This window comes from Astatotilapia calliptera, chromosome 22 (genome assembly GCF_964374335.1).
Source record: "Astatotilapia calliptera chromosome 22, fAstCal68.1, whole genome shotgun sequence".
NCBI classification, from domain to species: Eukaryota; Metazoa; Chordata; class Actinopteri; order Cichliformes; family Cichlidae; genus Astatotilapia; species Astatotilapia calliptera.
In genome coordinates this window covers 24,761,991-24,778,261 of record NC_137442.1, presented here as the reverse complement: position 1 = coordinate 24,778,261, position 16,271 = coordinate 24,761,991, and the positions used below count along the sequence as shown (strand labels likewise).

General features: G+C 40.1%; 2 protein-coding genes and 1 long non-coding RNA gene across 3 annotated transcripts; all 3 read left to right on the top strand.

Moving 5' to 3' along the window:
• The first annotated feature begins 3,278 nt into the window (after nt 1-3,278).
• On the top strand, nt 3,279-5,850 carry LOC113014797 (glutathione S-transferase A-like). Its single transcript, XM_026156530.2, has 6 exons — nt 3,279-3,628; nt 3,784-3,849; nt 4,016-4,121; nt 4,736-4,854; nt 5,363-5,448; nt 5,553-5,850. Exons 1-6 carry the CDS (start codon nt 3,461-3,463, stop codon nt 5,680-5,682), a joined length of 675 nt encoding a protein of 224 aa, XP_026012315.1. The 5' UTR covers nt 3,279-3,460; the 3' UTR covers nt 5,683-5,850.
• Nucleotides 5,851-10,025: 4,175 nt separating this feature from the next.
• On the top strand, nt 10,026-11,481 carry LOC113014278 (uncharacterized). Its single transcript, XR_003270948.2, has 3 exons — nt 10,026-10,319; nt 10,857-10,973; nt 11,289-11,481. It is a non-coding gene; the product is annotated as an uncharacterized LOC113014278 (long non-coding RNA).
• A 253-nt stretch (nt 11,482-11,734) lies between these two features.
• LOC113014558 (coagulation factor XI-like) lies at nt 11,735-15,579 on the top strand. The gene is made up of 9 exons (XM_080295902.1): nt 11,735-11,892; nt 12,067-12,223; nt 12,854-12,963; nt 13,070-13,229; nt 13,456-13,574; nt 13,758-13,890; nt 14,103-14,206; nt 15,055-15,214; nt 15,377-15,579. Exons 1-9 carry the CDS (start codon nt 11,832-11,834, stop codon nt 15,477-15,479), a joined length of 1,107 nt encoding a protein of 368 aa, XP_080152028.1. The 5' UTR covers nt 11,735-11,831; the 3' UTR covers nt 15,480-15,579.
• The last annotated feature ends 692 nt before the right edge of the window (nt 15,580-16,271 follow it).

Genomic DNA, 16,271 nt, shown 5'->3' with positions numbered 1-16,271 from the left:
GGATACGTAATCATGGAAGTCTTCATTGATTCGCGAGCGTGGGTTAAACGTAACCGGAAGTGGGAGTCGTACTGAGCCGCTATTTGTGATTTTATATTTTATTTTTTTCGGTTTTACAGTTAATTTTGAGTTTTTATCGGACCCGTCTAAGGTCTTTGAATTATTCTGACCCATGGTCAGTGATTTCCAGAGGGGTTTAGACGCTTTGAAGGATTTAAGTTAGTATCTATTTTTGCTGTGGCACACCTGAGGTTACTTGATTTTTTGCTAGCAATTTTATGTTTTTAGTGAGCAACTTCTCACTTTTTAACGAGCAACTTCTCGTTTTATGACCCCAGGCAACTTCCTGTGTCCTTTCTGCTGGTGAGCAACTTCTTAGTTTATGACAGCAGGCAACTTCCTGTGTCCTTTCTGCTTTTATTTACAAAACAACAGGCAACTTCCTGTGTTTCTATGTGGGCCACTAAAGAAGGCTCCTCAGCGTATCCCACTTGTTACTATGTGGGCCACTGAAGAAGGCCTCGTCAGCGTATCCCGTTTCTATGTGGATCACTGAGAAAGGCATAACACAGTCTTATAAAATAAAAAGACAAGTGCCTACCTTCGTCAGGATCCCACTTCTGACACCAAAATTGAAGGAAACTGTTTCCAGGGCCTACTCCGTGGATCGGCTTCCTCCGAGGCGTGGACGTCTATCAGCAGAGAATGTACCTTCACCTATCAGCAGAGAATGTCCCTTAGTCTGTAACACAGTCAAATATATTCTCAAGTAATATTCAAGCATGCCATTCAGCGTGTTAGTACGAGCAGCTCGGGAGCAGCTTGGGAGAACAAGAAAACAGAGACTGCTTTAGATTGTCTTCCCAAAGTGACTCAACTTTATTCACAAGTACAACAGTTTATATAGAGGGTAAAATTCATGAGACAGCAGATTTATCAGTTTAAACCAGTACAGACCAAGATAAGGCAGCGTCTTCCTGCCCTTGGGTGAAGAAGCATCCTTTGTGTAGTTTATTAGTTCAGCTACAATTGTGATTATCTCAGCGACATATTTTCAAGGCACAAAACGAAGAGTTCTTACATTAGTGAAATCTGAAACAAACCATTTGGCCTTCAACAGGCGTCTAAAAGATTAAGAAACTAATGTAGCTGAGGGAGTGATCTCTGTGGTATTTCAACCTTGTACCAGCCTGTGATTCTCACACATCAATTCTTGGGTCAAAGAGAAAAACACTGAAACAAAGGGGCCTTATTGAATGACAGAGTTTTCCTGCATAATGTCACTATAAAACAATATCCAGTAAATGCTACCATGGTACTAAAATACCTAACAAGCGTCATGTTAACAAATGATAGCCGTACAGTAACTTTTATGCTTATTGTAGCTGTTAGCTAAAAACGCTAATTTAGCGTAGTTTGCCCTTAATTCAGCTTTGACAAACAAATATGATCGACTGTTTCTAGTAGAATTCCAAAGTTGTCATCTTGTACCCTGTCAGAGCCCTGTATGCTTGCAGAGACCCCTACAGTAGGGAAACATCAAAACGGTGTCCAAACCTTTGTATTTTAACTTTATTTATGTCTTACACAGCATCCCTTATACATGTAATACATTTATTACCAACCTGAGAGTTTATCCGCTGGTCAATCGACATGATGAATGACTTCTGAAGTCTTAATTCAGCTCAAGACGCTGTAGATTCCCGTCAGTAACACTTTCGGTCCGCTAGTAAAACGTAGTTCTATTAATCTGCGCTCGATTACTCTTGAACCAGAACCGGATGTAAGTCCCCAAAAAACTGAATTTTGGAACTGAAATTGAATTGTAGAACTGAAACTGAATGGTGAGAAGTGAATCTGAAATTATTCGAGAGCTAAATTTTTAAACGATAAAATACAATTACAAAGCAAATGAATTCATTTTCAAACTATAAAATTCAATTTCAGTTTAGTGATGATCATTTTCAAACCAATAAATTGAATTTCAAATTAGGCTAATTCATATAACTTATTCAAATTCATTTTCTGATGGCACAGATTTCTCTCATACAAACACAGACCACATGATTGTTGCAATGTCACTTCATGAAAAAGCCTCACTAAAACAAAAGTGGGAGGAGTCATGAGCGAGTATCGCAGTCATGTACAAGTTCTGAATTTAGTTTAAGCTGTGTACTAGAATACATTGAGTTTACATTCTTAAATACAGGAACTCTCTTATAACCTTATGAGTAGTTTTGCTTGATATTCCAAAAATAAAAGTAAAATATTGGGATTTTTTTTTCAAAATACTTCAAAAAAACTTTTCTTTTCTAAACACCAAACACAAAAACATAACGTTCCGTTATTAATGAATGTTCGGAGTGAAAGGGAGAACAAACATGCACGAGGGTGATTGATGCATGCGGAACAGGTTCAACATGACAAAACCAACAGCATTTAAAAGAGAGAGAGAGAGAGAGAGAGAGAGAGAGAGAAAGCATTTGTCATTCTGTACATGCTGCCTTTGTTATTTTTGTAATACCGATTTATTATCAAACCGGATTCACTACTGTTCTTTGCATGCACGAACAAACTGCCCTTTGAAACGGACTTAAAATGCCGACATAGCAACTGCAGTAATGTAGGCGCACACACAGTTTGCGTCATTGCCTTGCTGATACAATGATACTCACAGCAGCTAAGGTGCCCGCTGCAAAGAGGTCAAAGATTCAGAGAAGCAAACTGCCGAGTATGCACCAACAATAAAATATTATTACTTTATTTTATCTGCATTGTCACGGTCCTATTAGATGCGTTCAGTGTAATTGTGATTTATCGGTCATGTCAGAACTGTGTGCAGATTTGAATACAAAGTGCTGTATCATCGTGAGTTTCACTTCTCAGAGCGTCGTTCACCAGCAACAGCAGGAGCAAAACAACGAACTACTGCAGAAATCGTTGAATTATTGATATGCAACAGTTATTAGCGATAAAATGTTTAACTGCAAAAAGCTGCAAGAGCCCTAAGAGCCTTGTTTTCCTGACTCGCTGGAGTTTTTTCATGTTTCCTCTTTCCCATGTACCCTCACATTCTTTGGCCGCCTTCGGATCAAAGAGTTTCTATAAAAAGCAAGAGAAGTCACCTCTCCTCCACACGTCTTTTGTAGTACTTGTGGCTGCATTCTATTTTAAAGACACTGAAATGGTTACTAAATCTCACTTTATCTTGTTTTTTGAATACACATCTTAAATATTCATCAGGATCAGGTTGACGTCATGTCGTGTTTAACATTTACGGGCATTAGCTATCTTGGTGTGACAGCTCTTTGGCTGGAGCACAGAAATGGGATGGGGCTTTGTTCCAGGAAACCTGACATAGAGGACTGGAGCTATAAAGCCAGCCTTTTCATCGACTGCAGCTCCAGTCTTCAACCTTCCTCAACTTCAGCTGTTAGGTTAAGCGCTTCACTCTGAAATCATGGCCAAGGACATGACTCTGCTGTGGGGCTCCGGATCTCCTCCCTGCTGGAGGATAATGATCGCTCTGGAGGAGAAGAACCTGCAAGGATACAACCAAAAACTGCTCTCCTTTGAGAAGGGGGAGCACAAGTCAAAGGAAGTCATGGACATTAACCCCAGGGGTCAGGTAGGTTCATATCACACTATGTAAACACTCTCATATCTGAAATCAGCATTTGTCTTCCTGAAATGGAGTAAATGGAGTATTCACTTGGCATTCACAAATAAGAAGACTTGAACCAAACAAAGTGTTTATGGTTTTCCTTGCACTGTCTCTTAAAGCTTCCTGCCTTCAAATGTGGGGACAAAATCATCAATGAGTCCTGCGGTGTATGCTTCTTCTTAGAGGTGAGAACTCTGAATCTGGCCCTACTTGAAATGCTATGTTGCCATGGAGTTCCTAGGTAGCAGAGCTGCTTGTGATTATATTTTTAACAGTGCGTTGTAAAAACAGACACACTATACCACAGATGTAAAGAACGAGAGCTTCTTGCTGTTTTTTTTCCCCCAACAGTCCAAGTACAAGTCACAGGGAACCAAGCTGATCCCCGACTGCGATGCGGAACAAGCATTGATGTTCCAGCGTGTGTTTGAGGTTAACACATTCGGAGACAAAATGGGTATGTTAGTTCGGAGATGCAGAATATGTCTCAGTTTTGTTTTGCCGTGCAGTGACATAACTGTTGAAACCTGAACTTCCTTCATCACAGTGTGTGTACCCCAAACAACATTAGAACCACAGGGATTTAGTGAGTCTGTAAAGGATATATCAAGGCTGCTAAATCTCTTTCTGTGTGACCTGGCTGATGTTGCCATTCAGAGGTCTGTGCTCTGGGATTTTGAACTGCTGTACTTGGCAACACCACACTAACAACTGTCACTTGTCTTCAGCAACCAACCCTCCTCAGCTTCCCCTTGAGACCTTTAGTTGTTCAAAACACACTGCAGACACTAATGATCTGTGCATTCACATAATTAAGCCATAAGAAATCCCTTAGTCCATTTCTCTGGTGAGCAACTCTCATAACAGACACTGATGTTAACAGGTGACATGTTAATCCCACCAGTGATCACATGCTCAGACTAGCTTTGCATGTAAAGTCACTTGTTTGTCATGCGATTTGGTACTCGTAAAATTCCCTGCTGGTGTGTGGGTAGATTTTATTTAGGTTTTGTAGAGATACACTTTAATAATTTTGTTGGTTTATTTTTTTTGTGTGTTATATTTTTCTAGGAAATGTTATCTACTACAACTGGAAGGTCCCAGAGGGAGAGAGACACGACTCTGCCATTAAGAGAAACAAAGAAGCTCTGACCGCTGAGGTCAAGCTTTGGGAGGGATACCTGCAGAAGGTATGTGAATGACGTGTATGCCTACAGTCTGTCGTGCTAAACTAAAACTCAGAATATTTCTACCAGTTTTTTCTAAAACAATTTTTAAAAATGAGGTAAAATAACAAAAGGTTTTGAAATGGTGTGCATTAACAGCATTAACCTGGTCAGCAAGCTGTAAAAGAACAATTTAGCTCTTCAGACTTTAGCCCTTAAGGGTGTTACACAAAATTCTATGTGTTAATTATTGATCTTTAGACATCCATGTAGTTCTACTTGAACAAGGCCATGCTGGTAGTTTGAATCAGTCTGCAGTGCTAATCTTCATGTCTGTAGAATAAAGCAAGCCTTATTCATCAAAGTCAATCTTGCCTTGGTTTTTAAGGAAACATAATCAATGCAGAACATTTATTAAGCCAGGCTATAACCCCCTGTGATGGCTATTTTTCTATTTTTATTTTACTTAGTGTGCTTTCTAGCTTTTTTTCCAATTTTTTTCTTACATAACTACTTCTCCTTTTCTTTTTAGACATCAGGCGGTTTCCTGGCAGGAAAGAACTTTTCCCTGGCCGATGTGATTGTTTTTCCAGCCATTGCTTATCTCTACCGCTTTGGGTAAGTGGACTAAATGACCAGAAACATCTCTTAGCAGCCTGGCTAGATGATTGGATGTAATAAAAATAGCAATGAACTCACTCCAGCTTTTTTCTTTCCTGCAGGCTTTCTGAAGAGCGGTACCCAAAACTGACAGAATACTATAAAAATCTGATGAACAGACCCAGCATCAAAGCCACCTGGCCTCCTACTTGGAAGGAGACACCAGGACAGGACATACTTAAAGACATCTGAGATTCAGATGCTCTTTGGTTAACCAGCTAACGTTTCCTGTTGTGTTTTTCATGTATTTCCAGTTGTTGTACTGCTCTATCCTTTCATATTTTTTAACATCATTTGTTTCTGAAACTGTCTGATTCTCATTGTGATGTGAACAAACAGCAATAAAAAAAGTTTCAGTTTTGTCTGCTTTATTAATATCATATTATTGACCACAAAAGACCTATTAGAGTTTATTTTAGGTTTTCACAACTTTCACTGCAGATTTTATGTTTGGATGCACTTTTCAAGAAAACTGACATGATCCTTCCTGCAACTTCTGTAGAGAAAGAGAGACAGCTCACTAGACTCAGCTAAATAATTGTTTCTGAACAATTTTTATTCAGATTGTAAATATTTCTTTTCATAATGGACTCAAGCAAAGAACAAGCAAAGATCTCAAATTAAGAGCAACTTGATTTATTGGGTTCACCATGGGGATTTTGCTAAAGAGACTATTTACTGGGAGAGTGAGTATTTTCTCCAGGTTTGGTTATAGACTATCAATTCTATCAAGGTGTAGTTCAGAAAATTCAGGGCCCATAAATACTCGGTTGACCTAAAAGGGAGTTGTTTCCTTTTCCTCTTTTTAATGTGTCTCTTATGAGCCAGCAAGTTTCAAACCAGGTACAGAGGAGACCCCCATCACAAATTATGGCATTTGAGTTCCAAAACATTTAGAGCCATTTACAGATGTGCATCTTTTGGACTTGGTTAAAGAGGGATGTGATCACTAAAACTGTGAAATGTCTTATCCACTGCCCTGTTTGTCTGGGAGGTTGGAGTGGTTTCACCTGTTGAACCGGTTTTAAAACCTTTTCCCCTGAACAATGTTTGTTTTCCCCAAACAAGAAGGAGCTCATGAGCTTTCTGTGTTTTTTGGGGTGTTGCCATAATGGCGAGTATTCTTCACACGCTGAGGCTGATTATGGGGTTCCACAGGGTTCTATGCCAGGACCATTTCTATTCCTATTATCCAGGCTTCATTTAGGCACTATTGTCAGATGGCATAATATACATTTTACCAGCTTTATTTACCTATGAAGCCATATGATGCAGTCCAGTTAGTTAGTTAAACTCCAAGAATGTTTTGAAGACATTAGCTGGGACTACAATAAGAGAACATATATCTATTCCGTCAGCTTCTCTTGGTTTTCTGTTAAATTGAGAATGAATTTTAAAATCCTTTAACTTACATAAAAGGTCTTAGATAGTCACGTATCATTTCATAGTTTCATACTATCCCAACATAACATTTTTTTCAGACTCCTGGTTTACTTGTCATTCCTACAGTATGCAAAAGTAGAACGGGTGGCAGCACCTTCAGCTTTCAGGGCCCTGCTCTGGAACCAGCTCCCAGTTTGCATTGGCTGTCACTGTTTGGTTGCTGTCATAGAACTGAAGGCTAAAATCAAATATGAGTGGTCATCTTGTCAGCGTGCTTTTGACACTGTTAAAGCTATCTGGTTTCTCCTATTGTCCCAGGACCATGGTGACTGAAAGTGATACAGGGGCAGGTCTGAAAGTGATACAGGGGCAGGTGGTGGCTTGCTTCAACTGTCACCCAAACCATAGATTCGTATATCAAGAAAACGTTGTGGCCCATGCTTCAATTAGAGCATGCTGTTCTTGAGTTCATACTCTTGGTTTTGTATGTTGCCTTCTACGTCCCCCCCCTCCCCCCCAGTTACTTCAGAAAATACCAACACAATATCATCTAAACTCTAAGTTTGTGTTCATGGTAGCTGTACATAAAGCTGGCTGTGCTTTTGAGAGAAGGACATTGCATGTTAGTTTTTATATTTTACACAAGAGAGTTTCAAAGACAAAAGCAGTTATACTTTGATTAGAAAAGTCTAGATTTGTCAGTCAGTGCTTTTTAAAGTGCTCTACACTATTACTGATGCAAATGGTTTGAAAGGAAAGGAAAGAATAAACAGGCAAAACTGCGTCTTTCTGGACTTTCTGGACTTCCTAGAGTTCAGCTTTGGAGTTTTGATGGAGTGGTGGAGGCTATTTTTTTAAACACCATACCTATGTTTCCCTCCAGTGTTCATCATCATCTCGTATATCGTCTGGGTAGATTGACTGATTGATTGAGTGATTAGCTGATTGATAACATAAATTTCTTGTTCTGTCTAACATATAAGTGTCACATTAAATTCAGTTGATCTGACATAAACATACGTTTTAAATCTAAAGAACGTTTGAAGAATTTTTATCAAGTGCACTTCCACCTTTTTGTGTTGAGAAACATCACATGGAAATTATTTGAGTATTACAAGTAATTTTAAGTGACACTATTAGAGTTACATTTTAAGTTTGATAAAGTTTAGTTTCAGCCAAATAATTGGTTTCATTTTTTCAGTTACATTCCATTTAAACTTTGTCATTTAAATGGATATAATTTGGATACAATGTATACAATTCGTAAAGAAAAGTTCAGCATATTTTCATTGGAAATTTCATTTAAAATCTGCATAGTGTAACTGATCTGTAAGTTTAACTGTTTGACAACAGACTAGGCTACGGTGGCTCGTGAAGGATTACATTTCAGAATTTGCAGTGTGTGGACAGATAATGTTCAAAAGTGGTTGCTTACATGCACAATTGTTTAAATACATATATTTTTGATTTTTAAAAGAAAACTAGTAATTCAGGTTAAATCCAGAAAACATGTTATGTTTATTAATCTGTTAAAGCCACACTTTTTGTAATTTGATGACAGCTGTACTTCCGGTGTCTAATTCGCAATGTTGTTAATTTTGTGTTGTTATATTGCCTGCTCATCCTAAAGTTACCAAAGCCACCAATGCTCTGTCAAGTTTCACTGTTAAAAACTGTTTTTGGAGGTATCTATATGTGTGCACATATATGACTGAGACACGGTCAGCATGGGTTATCGTTTATTTTATTTATTTATTTATTTTTTGCCTGTCCCATATGGTTTTTTAGCCGTCAGAATTGATGTCTGAAAGGCAACAAAGATACCTAATGGATTTACTTTGCCAAGTGGATCATCACGGCCTTGCTGTTTTGGTCCATTTGATCGACCTTTGCTGTTATTATTTATTTTATTTTATTTTATTTTATTTTCAGTTGTCACAGATGGGACAGACATGACTGGGGGATAGGAAAGGGAGAAAGAAAGATGAAGGAACAAAACACAGAGGGGAAGAGGGACAGTGAGAAAGGGCACTTAAAAAGAAAAAAAATCTCACAGATCACCTGTTGAGAGAAAGAAAAGAGAAAAAGAGAAAACAAGTAAAAAGAGGGAGCAACATAATAAACACAGCACTATCGCATTAATCTAGCTAACAGTAAATAACAGTAAATACTAAATATTGAATGTTGTTATGCAGCACGCAGGACCGACAGCGCACAATGTGCTTTGAGGTAGCAGCCAAGAAAGGTGTCGTTTGTGTCTGTGTACACCTGTGTGCACACCTGTGTGTATCAGCGTGCTTGTATTCAAAAGGTTTCTCCACGTAATGATCTGCTAGATGGTCTGGGGAGCCATAGCCCCGTCCCCCAGGGCATGAAGCAGGTATGGAGGAGACTTAGGCCCCAGACATCCAGAGGCCCCAGAGTGCGAGAGCCCAAGGAGGACCACCAGGGGGGCAACTGTGCCACCCTCCTGGGAAGAGCTGAGGAGAGTCCCAAACGAGAGGTCACCCAGCAGCCACTGAGCAGAAGCCAGAAGGGGCTGCAGTGGTGTGCCCGCAGGCTCTGCCCGCAGCGAGCTGTGCCAAAGCCACAGGCCCAGAGGCCGAAGGCCTGAGGGCCCCCCACATCCCCGAAGAGGCCCGACCGAGCCACGGGCGCCACCAACACACTGACACCTGAGGCCATTGGCCACCAGCAGGGAGTGTGGTGAGGGGAGATAGTCCTGAGATGTTGCCAGAGAGGTGGAGTCTGAGATCCGACCTGACATATAGAAACAGACAAACAGGCACACGCAGACACAAACGTGCATTCCTACCCTTATGCACACATATACAAATACTCAGCACTCACACAACGTAAAGACAGACACAAATGGACATTGTACACACAATCACGCTCCCCAAACATACTCTCTACCTCAGGTCCAGGTCCAGATGCTACCCTTTCCCCCGGGGTGGAGACAAGCAGGCCGCCCCCTGCATCCCAGATCCCAATTGGAGGCCAACACCTCCGTCCAGCCCCTCTGCCCCGATGGCTAACAGAGAACGGGGTGTGGGAAGACCCCATACCTCCCTCCGTCCGCTCATGTGTAGTTTTGCCGCGTGTTGTTCTAGAGTGCATTTAAAACACGGGAGGGCATGGTGTTTCCTGCCAGAAAGCAGCAGGTGTCCGCATGGCCCCTCCCGAGAACTCTTAATGTCTACATGCATTGAGAGGTCGGCACTGGCGCCAGTGGGTTATCATTTGTACATAAAGGAAGGACACATGATCCCAATGTTTCCCTCTAACATGTCACTGCGGCAATTTCTATCTAAAAAGCCGTGGCAAGCAAATGTGAGTTTTCAAAATTCTAACCAAGGCAAGAAAGAAAGATGGGACCAACAGGAGGCAAACAATTACCATCAACAAACCAAAACACCAAACAAAGGATCAAATCCGCATGTAAAGTAAGTGGGAGCAACTTTCACTGACCACACCTGGAAGGCTACTACCAGCTGGCGCACTAGAAAACCACCAGTGACAGGATTAAATCATAAACCTGTTCAAAAATCTATTCTAAGATGTCGAATACAGATGGAAAAAAAAATAATGCAAAAAAAATTAATGTTGGTAAATTAATATCAAAGGAAGAGCTAATCAGCTGCAGATTAGCTGTGAGGTCACATTGATAACTTGCTGTGTTTCAGTTAGTGCACTGCATTCCTCTGCACAAAGCAGCCTTCCTCTCTTTTTAGCTTTTCTAAGCAGCTAGTCCTTTGTGTACACAAGCTGTTTTACTCATTCCAGATGTTCGACCCACTGTGTGTGGGGGATCAAAAAACAAAACAAAACAAAATTGGAATAATATCTTATCACTGTATGAGCCATGTTGCAATTGTAATTACATGTAGCCCTGAATATCAAAGAAAAACTGAGGAGCACTGTTACATTTGACAGCATTACACGGCAGTAGTTGGGCTTTAATGAAACAATTTATGATGCAGCTGTTCCACGCTCCCCAAGTGGCCTTCGTTCACATGCCAGGTAGGAAGGACTAAGAGCCAAGGAGAGAAGACAAGGAGACAAATCAAGTGTGTGCAAACTGAGAAATAGGAAAGGAGGTGAGACTGTGGTGCTCCAAGCTACTGAGTCAAAACTCTTTTAAATTCATTTTAGTGCTTTGTTGGTTATTCTGTTATACTCTTGTATGTCATTGTTTCCTGAGTGTTTCCTTTCTGATAATGTTATCAACTGTTATCAAACATAAAGATGTTTAAATTCTGACACGAAAAGGCAGAAAAACCTTAAACTGTGCAAGACACATAACAGCAAAACATGCAAGGTTTCTTGCGGGCAGGACTATGACATTAACCACCTATGTTAACATTTCTTTGTGTGGGAATCTCCAGACATAACACCAGTCTGTCTTTCTACAGTTGGAGTCCTTTGTATCGTTCAACAGGATTATATAATGATAAGAGTACATCATCACTGCCCTCTGCTGATGGATTCACTTCATTCATCGGGCACTGATCCTGTTAGTATCTGTGATTGCATTTCAGTTTGTGTGTTGTTTGTTCTCTGCATTTGGAAAAGTCAGTGTCTGAAAGTAAAGAGCAATAAACTAAATTCTGCAGTTTGCTACTTAAACATTCATACACGCTTTTCAGTATGAACCCAAAATCAGCCTGTACACATGGGAGGCCAGCTTCATTTATGGAATATGGCAACAACCAAAGCTAAACACAATAATCAAAGCACATGATAAATTTTCACTTTGGTAAATGCCAACATAAAATTATCTAAACTCTAGTTGTAGGGCAGGTTATTGACTGTGCCAGAGATTGGCTGTGCAAATAGATCCGATTGCAAAATTGCCCTTTGGATGGCTCAAAGGACCATTTTCTATTTGCACAGCCTTTTCGTTAAATGTAGTCGTGTTTGATGAGTTTCATTTCCTCTGATGTTAAACGTTAAAGATGATAACACATTTGATCTTCGTTGGTCTTCTCTCCCTCCTCAGCTCTTCTTTATGTCAAGGTATGATGCACTATGCAATATATTGTTATGACAGGGCTAAACGTATGCAACTACCTGTTCATGTACCATTATGCTTTTTTTGGCACTTTTGTGTGGTTAAATGTTTGTGATATATGAACAACGTCTTTGTACATGTAAATGTTTCCTTAAATATTTCCCTTTTCTGTTCTTCAGCATGTAATCCAAATATTCTGTTGAACATGGATTTCCCGGGAAATGACATAACATTTCTCTACTCCCCTGATGTTAACCACTGTCAGCTCCTGTGCACCCAGCACCCCTCTTGCCTCTTCTTTAGCTTTATTCGTGCTGATTGGACCCACGATGACAGGTATGACTGGCACAAATGAGTTGCAATATATACACGTACTTATCCAGGTCCATCTTGCAGTGGCAGGTTGTAAGGTGCAGCAGTCTAAGCAACACCACCAAAGTGTTCCCAAACAAGGCGACGAGTTCCTTCCAAATGACCTTTCTCTGCACCGTATCTCTAAAGTTGAGCTGAACTAATTTCTGCTTCTTGTATCTGTGATCTACTCCTGGTCCTGGGTGAGAGTGAGAAGTTAGATTGACAAAAATCAAAATCACCTTTGTGCTTGTTTCTCTTTCACCACAAAATTCAACAGACTGTGCTCTCCAGTTCCATGGCATATACTTTTTTGAGTGAGGAGGTTGATCCCCTTGAAGTTTGAACACACCATCCCTCCAGTCTGCCAATCCAGAGGCACTCTCCCCAACTTCCACGAGATGTTACAGAGCTGTCCCACACTGTATACCAGTATACTCACCCATGGTTACTGCCTCTCACTGATGGCAACTTAAGATTTCACAGAGTTCAGCCAAAAGTCTAAAGACCCATATCCAGCTATAGGAAGCACAGTATGTCATGTTATTTCAGGATCTGTTATATATGTGTTATATTGGTTTTACTATGGCTCCTTCCACTTGTCGGTCTCTGCAGGCACTTCTACTGCTACCTAAAGTCCACTCCCTCAGGAGAGCCCAGTGCTCAGACTCCAGTACAGGGTGTCACTTCTGGTTTTTCTCTAAAATCCTGCAGCCCAGGCCCACGTACGCTTACAACCATTAATAAACCATTTTAAAAATTGAGCAATTCATGAAGTATGTTCACCTCCAGTTTACCTTTCTCTATGCATGTTTCTATTGTTTGAAACAGAACCTTGCCTGTCTGAGCTGTACCAAAACATGGACTTTATCGGGGGAGACTACAGGTCCTTGTTCACAGGTGACCACAAGGAGTGCCAGCGAGTGTGCACTCAGGACCCTGCGTGTCAGTTCTTCACTTTTGTAAAACAGAATTTCTCAAATAAAGTAAAGTCAGGTAAATTTGAGTTAGGATAGTGTATTTATTTTAAACATGTTTCCATATTTATTTATTGTTTAACCACAAAAGATTTGTCCTACACCTCTGCATTTCCCAAAGTTCATCTTATTGCATTTTATTGCGTCACATCTTGTTTTTTTAAACTGCATGTCCATGTTTGTCCATGATATTTTGCACTCTAACAGCAAAGGAGAATATGATTTCTTGTTCTGTTTAAGGTATAAGTGTTACCTAAAATTCAGTTGGACTGTACCAAGGACTCCTGTTATTGAAAGAAAAGCTGGTGTAACATCTGGATTCTCCCAAAAAACAAACCAAACTCAGCACTTTGACAAAGGTACATAGACCTAGTTGTAGCTTTCGGCCCACTTCCTGTTTGTTGCCTGTGTGTTTTCCTAATGTAAGTAAGTAAAATGTATTTATATGGGCCTTTTAAGACTAGAATCTATTACAAAGTGCTTCACATGGGAATATAAAAGCATATCAAACAAAACAAATGTCTTTCCTCTTTTATATTCAGTATGTCAGAGAAAGCTTTTTCCAAACACTGACATCCCAGGAAGTGACATTGAGTCTCTGCCTGCTGCCTCTCCTGAACACTGTCAGACTCTGTGCTCAACTCATCCGCGCTGCACCTACTTCACTTATAACAGGTAGTTGTTTGTGTTTCAGACAACGTCTCATCTGAGAGTGAAACAAATATCTTATGTGTTTTTCTTTTTCTTTCATGTCTAACAGGCAGTGTAATAAAACTGTACTTAAGTGCAGAATTATAGCTCTACAGCTCTACATTATATGCAAACATTTAGACCCTCTTACACATTTTGATTTTAAGGCTTTTTGATTTTATTTGTTTGTTTTTTAGGAATACCTTTGTTTGTTACCTGAAGGAAAACACACATGAAATAGTCACCAGGGCAGATACAGGCACTTCAGGGCTACCACACCGTTCCTGTCAGCTTGACGACAGTGAGTAGCGCAAATCAACCTGTAATGCTCCGCATGAACGTGTTTGTGAGCGAACAGTTACTGAACAGCATACAGTGTTGTGAAAAGTATTTGGCCCCTACCTGATTTCTCATTTTTCTGAATATTTCACAGTCTTACATGTTTTAGATCATCAAACAAATTTAAAAAGTAGACAAATAAATGTGGGTGAATACTGAATTATATCACTGTTACATAAATGTTCAATTTATTGGAACCTGGAACACCTTAAGAAACACTCAATCAGGCAGTTCCTGGAGGATGAAGTAATTGATTCCCCCACCTCTAGGGCATTATGGTTCAGTCCCACATTGTCAGGTTGCACTGGTCCAGATCCCGGACGAGATACCCCAGGACACCATCGACTGTCTCATAAGTATGATTAGACATGCATGCCCTGATGTGGTTAGGCCGCTTCAGAACAGGCTTAGGCATGCACGTCTAGGGGCCAAACAAACTACTAAGGAGGATTTTGAGGTCATACAAGTATAGATCTGACATCACTGAAATCTGATTTGTTTTGAAAGTGTTTCTTTAGCTTCAAACAAAACAGAAATATGTATGTGGGGTAATCGGGTTGTTAGTTTTTAACTGTTGCAAATCGGCAACGCCTGCCTCGAGAGGGTTAATGTAAAAATTAGTATTTCAGACATGATGACAAACCAAATCTATGTCATTTTCCTCTAATACAACATGTGGATGTGAGACAATCATCTTTTGGGCTTTGTTCTGTAAAGGTAGCCTAATATTGTTAAAGACACTGTAATTATGCACAGGAATATTTTATGTGTCCATCCCTTCAGCACAGTGACATGTGTTTCTGCTAACAGACTGGGCCAGAGTGGCTTATGAAGGAGTAGATTTCAATGGTTCTGACATTCGCTATGAGTTGATGGATGATGCAGACACATGCCAGAAGACATGCACTGAGGACCCTCACTGCCAGTTCTACACCTACGCTGATGAAACCTTCTTTGATCGCAGTTATCGGTGAAGTATTACGAATACTTCTGTGCACACTTTAAACTAGTAATTCACGTCGCACCCAGAAACCACGTCACATTTATTAATCTGTTGTATTCACACTTTTTGTAATCTGATGACAACTATATCTCCAGTCTCTAATTTAAACTGTTGGGTTTTGTACTGTAGGCGTCGCTGCTACCTGAAGCGTGTCATCACCATCCCTGCTCCTCCCAAAGTCATCAAAGTCACCAATGTTGTGTCGGGTTTCTCCCTTAAAAACTGCCCATAGACTCAGGGATCTACTTGTAACATGTGTGAAATTAAGTTTGAAGACTTCACAGCTCTCAGTGGGATTTTTGTGGAACCTAAATAAATCATTTCAAACATGAGCTGTCTGTCTGACATGTTTATTAAACAAATATGTCCACTTTAGTCTCATCTGACCAAAAGGAAAATGTTCCAGAAATTTTTGTTTGTTTAGATGCAACACAGCTAACCTAACCTAAAATGTGCTGCTATGTTCTTTTTAGCCACTTGTTCAGTTTTTTGTGATTGTGCTGACATGAACTTTAACATTTAAAATGTTAACTGAGGCCTTTGCAATCTATAAATGAACTCTTGGGTTTTATGTTTTGTTTGGGTTTTCTCAAAGGATTGCACGTTCTGTGTTTAGGGCGAATTTGCTGGAATCTCTGCTCCTGGGAGGATTATGGTTTTGTATTAACACACATGTACATGCTCCAGCCCCAACAAGCTCCCAAAACTTCTGCCCGGGTAATTAGTTGCCACACAAGACACAATAAAAGGGGTTCTTACAGCAGTTTAATGACATACAGAGAACATTCAGAAAGGAGAAAAAAGCAAAAACATACTATGGAAAATATGTACAGGACATTTGGCAGTGGCTCTGGCTACAAAAGAAACGAGAAAACAAAGGAGAAACAAAGCAAATTAATGCCAAGCCCAGACCACCAAATCATAATGGGATATCTCTACACATGTGAGGACATGGCAGTCTCTAGCCACATGATCTCTAACACCAACAGCTACATAAACATATACACCGGCCTCTTTAAAATAT

What these genes read in the sequence shown, in the direction of transcription:
- LOC113014558 (XM_080295902.1), top strand. Translation starts at nt 11,832, where the DNA reads ATGATAACACATTTGATCTTCGTTGGTCTTCTCTCCCTCCTCAGCTCT. An exon ending in CAGCTCTTCTTTATGTCAAG is followed by an intron (nt 11,893 to 12,066) that starts GTATGATGCACT and finishes TCTGTTCTTCAG; the next exon opens with CATGTAATCCAAATATTCTG. An exon ending in ATCCTGCAGCCCAGGCCCAC is followed by an intron (nt 12,964 to 13,069) that starts GTACGCTTACAA and finishes TGTTTGAAACAG; the next exon opens with AACCTTGCCTGTCTGAGCTG.
- LOC113014797 (XM_026156530.2), top strand. Translation starts at nt 3,461, where the DNA reads ATGGCCAAGGACATGACTCTGCTGTGGGGCTCCGGATCTCCTCCCTGC. An exon ending in ACATTAACCCCAGGGGTCAG is followed by an intron (nt 3,629 to 3,783) that starts GTAGGTTCATAT and finishes TGTCTCTTAAAG; the next exon opens with CTTCCTGCCTTCAAATGTGG. An exon ending in GGGAGGGATACCTGCAGAAG is followed by an intron (nt 4,855 to 5,362) that starts GTATGTGAATGA and finishes TTTTCTTTTTAG; the next exon opens with ACATCAGGCGGTTTCCTGGC.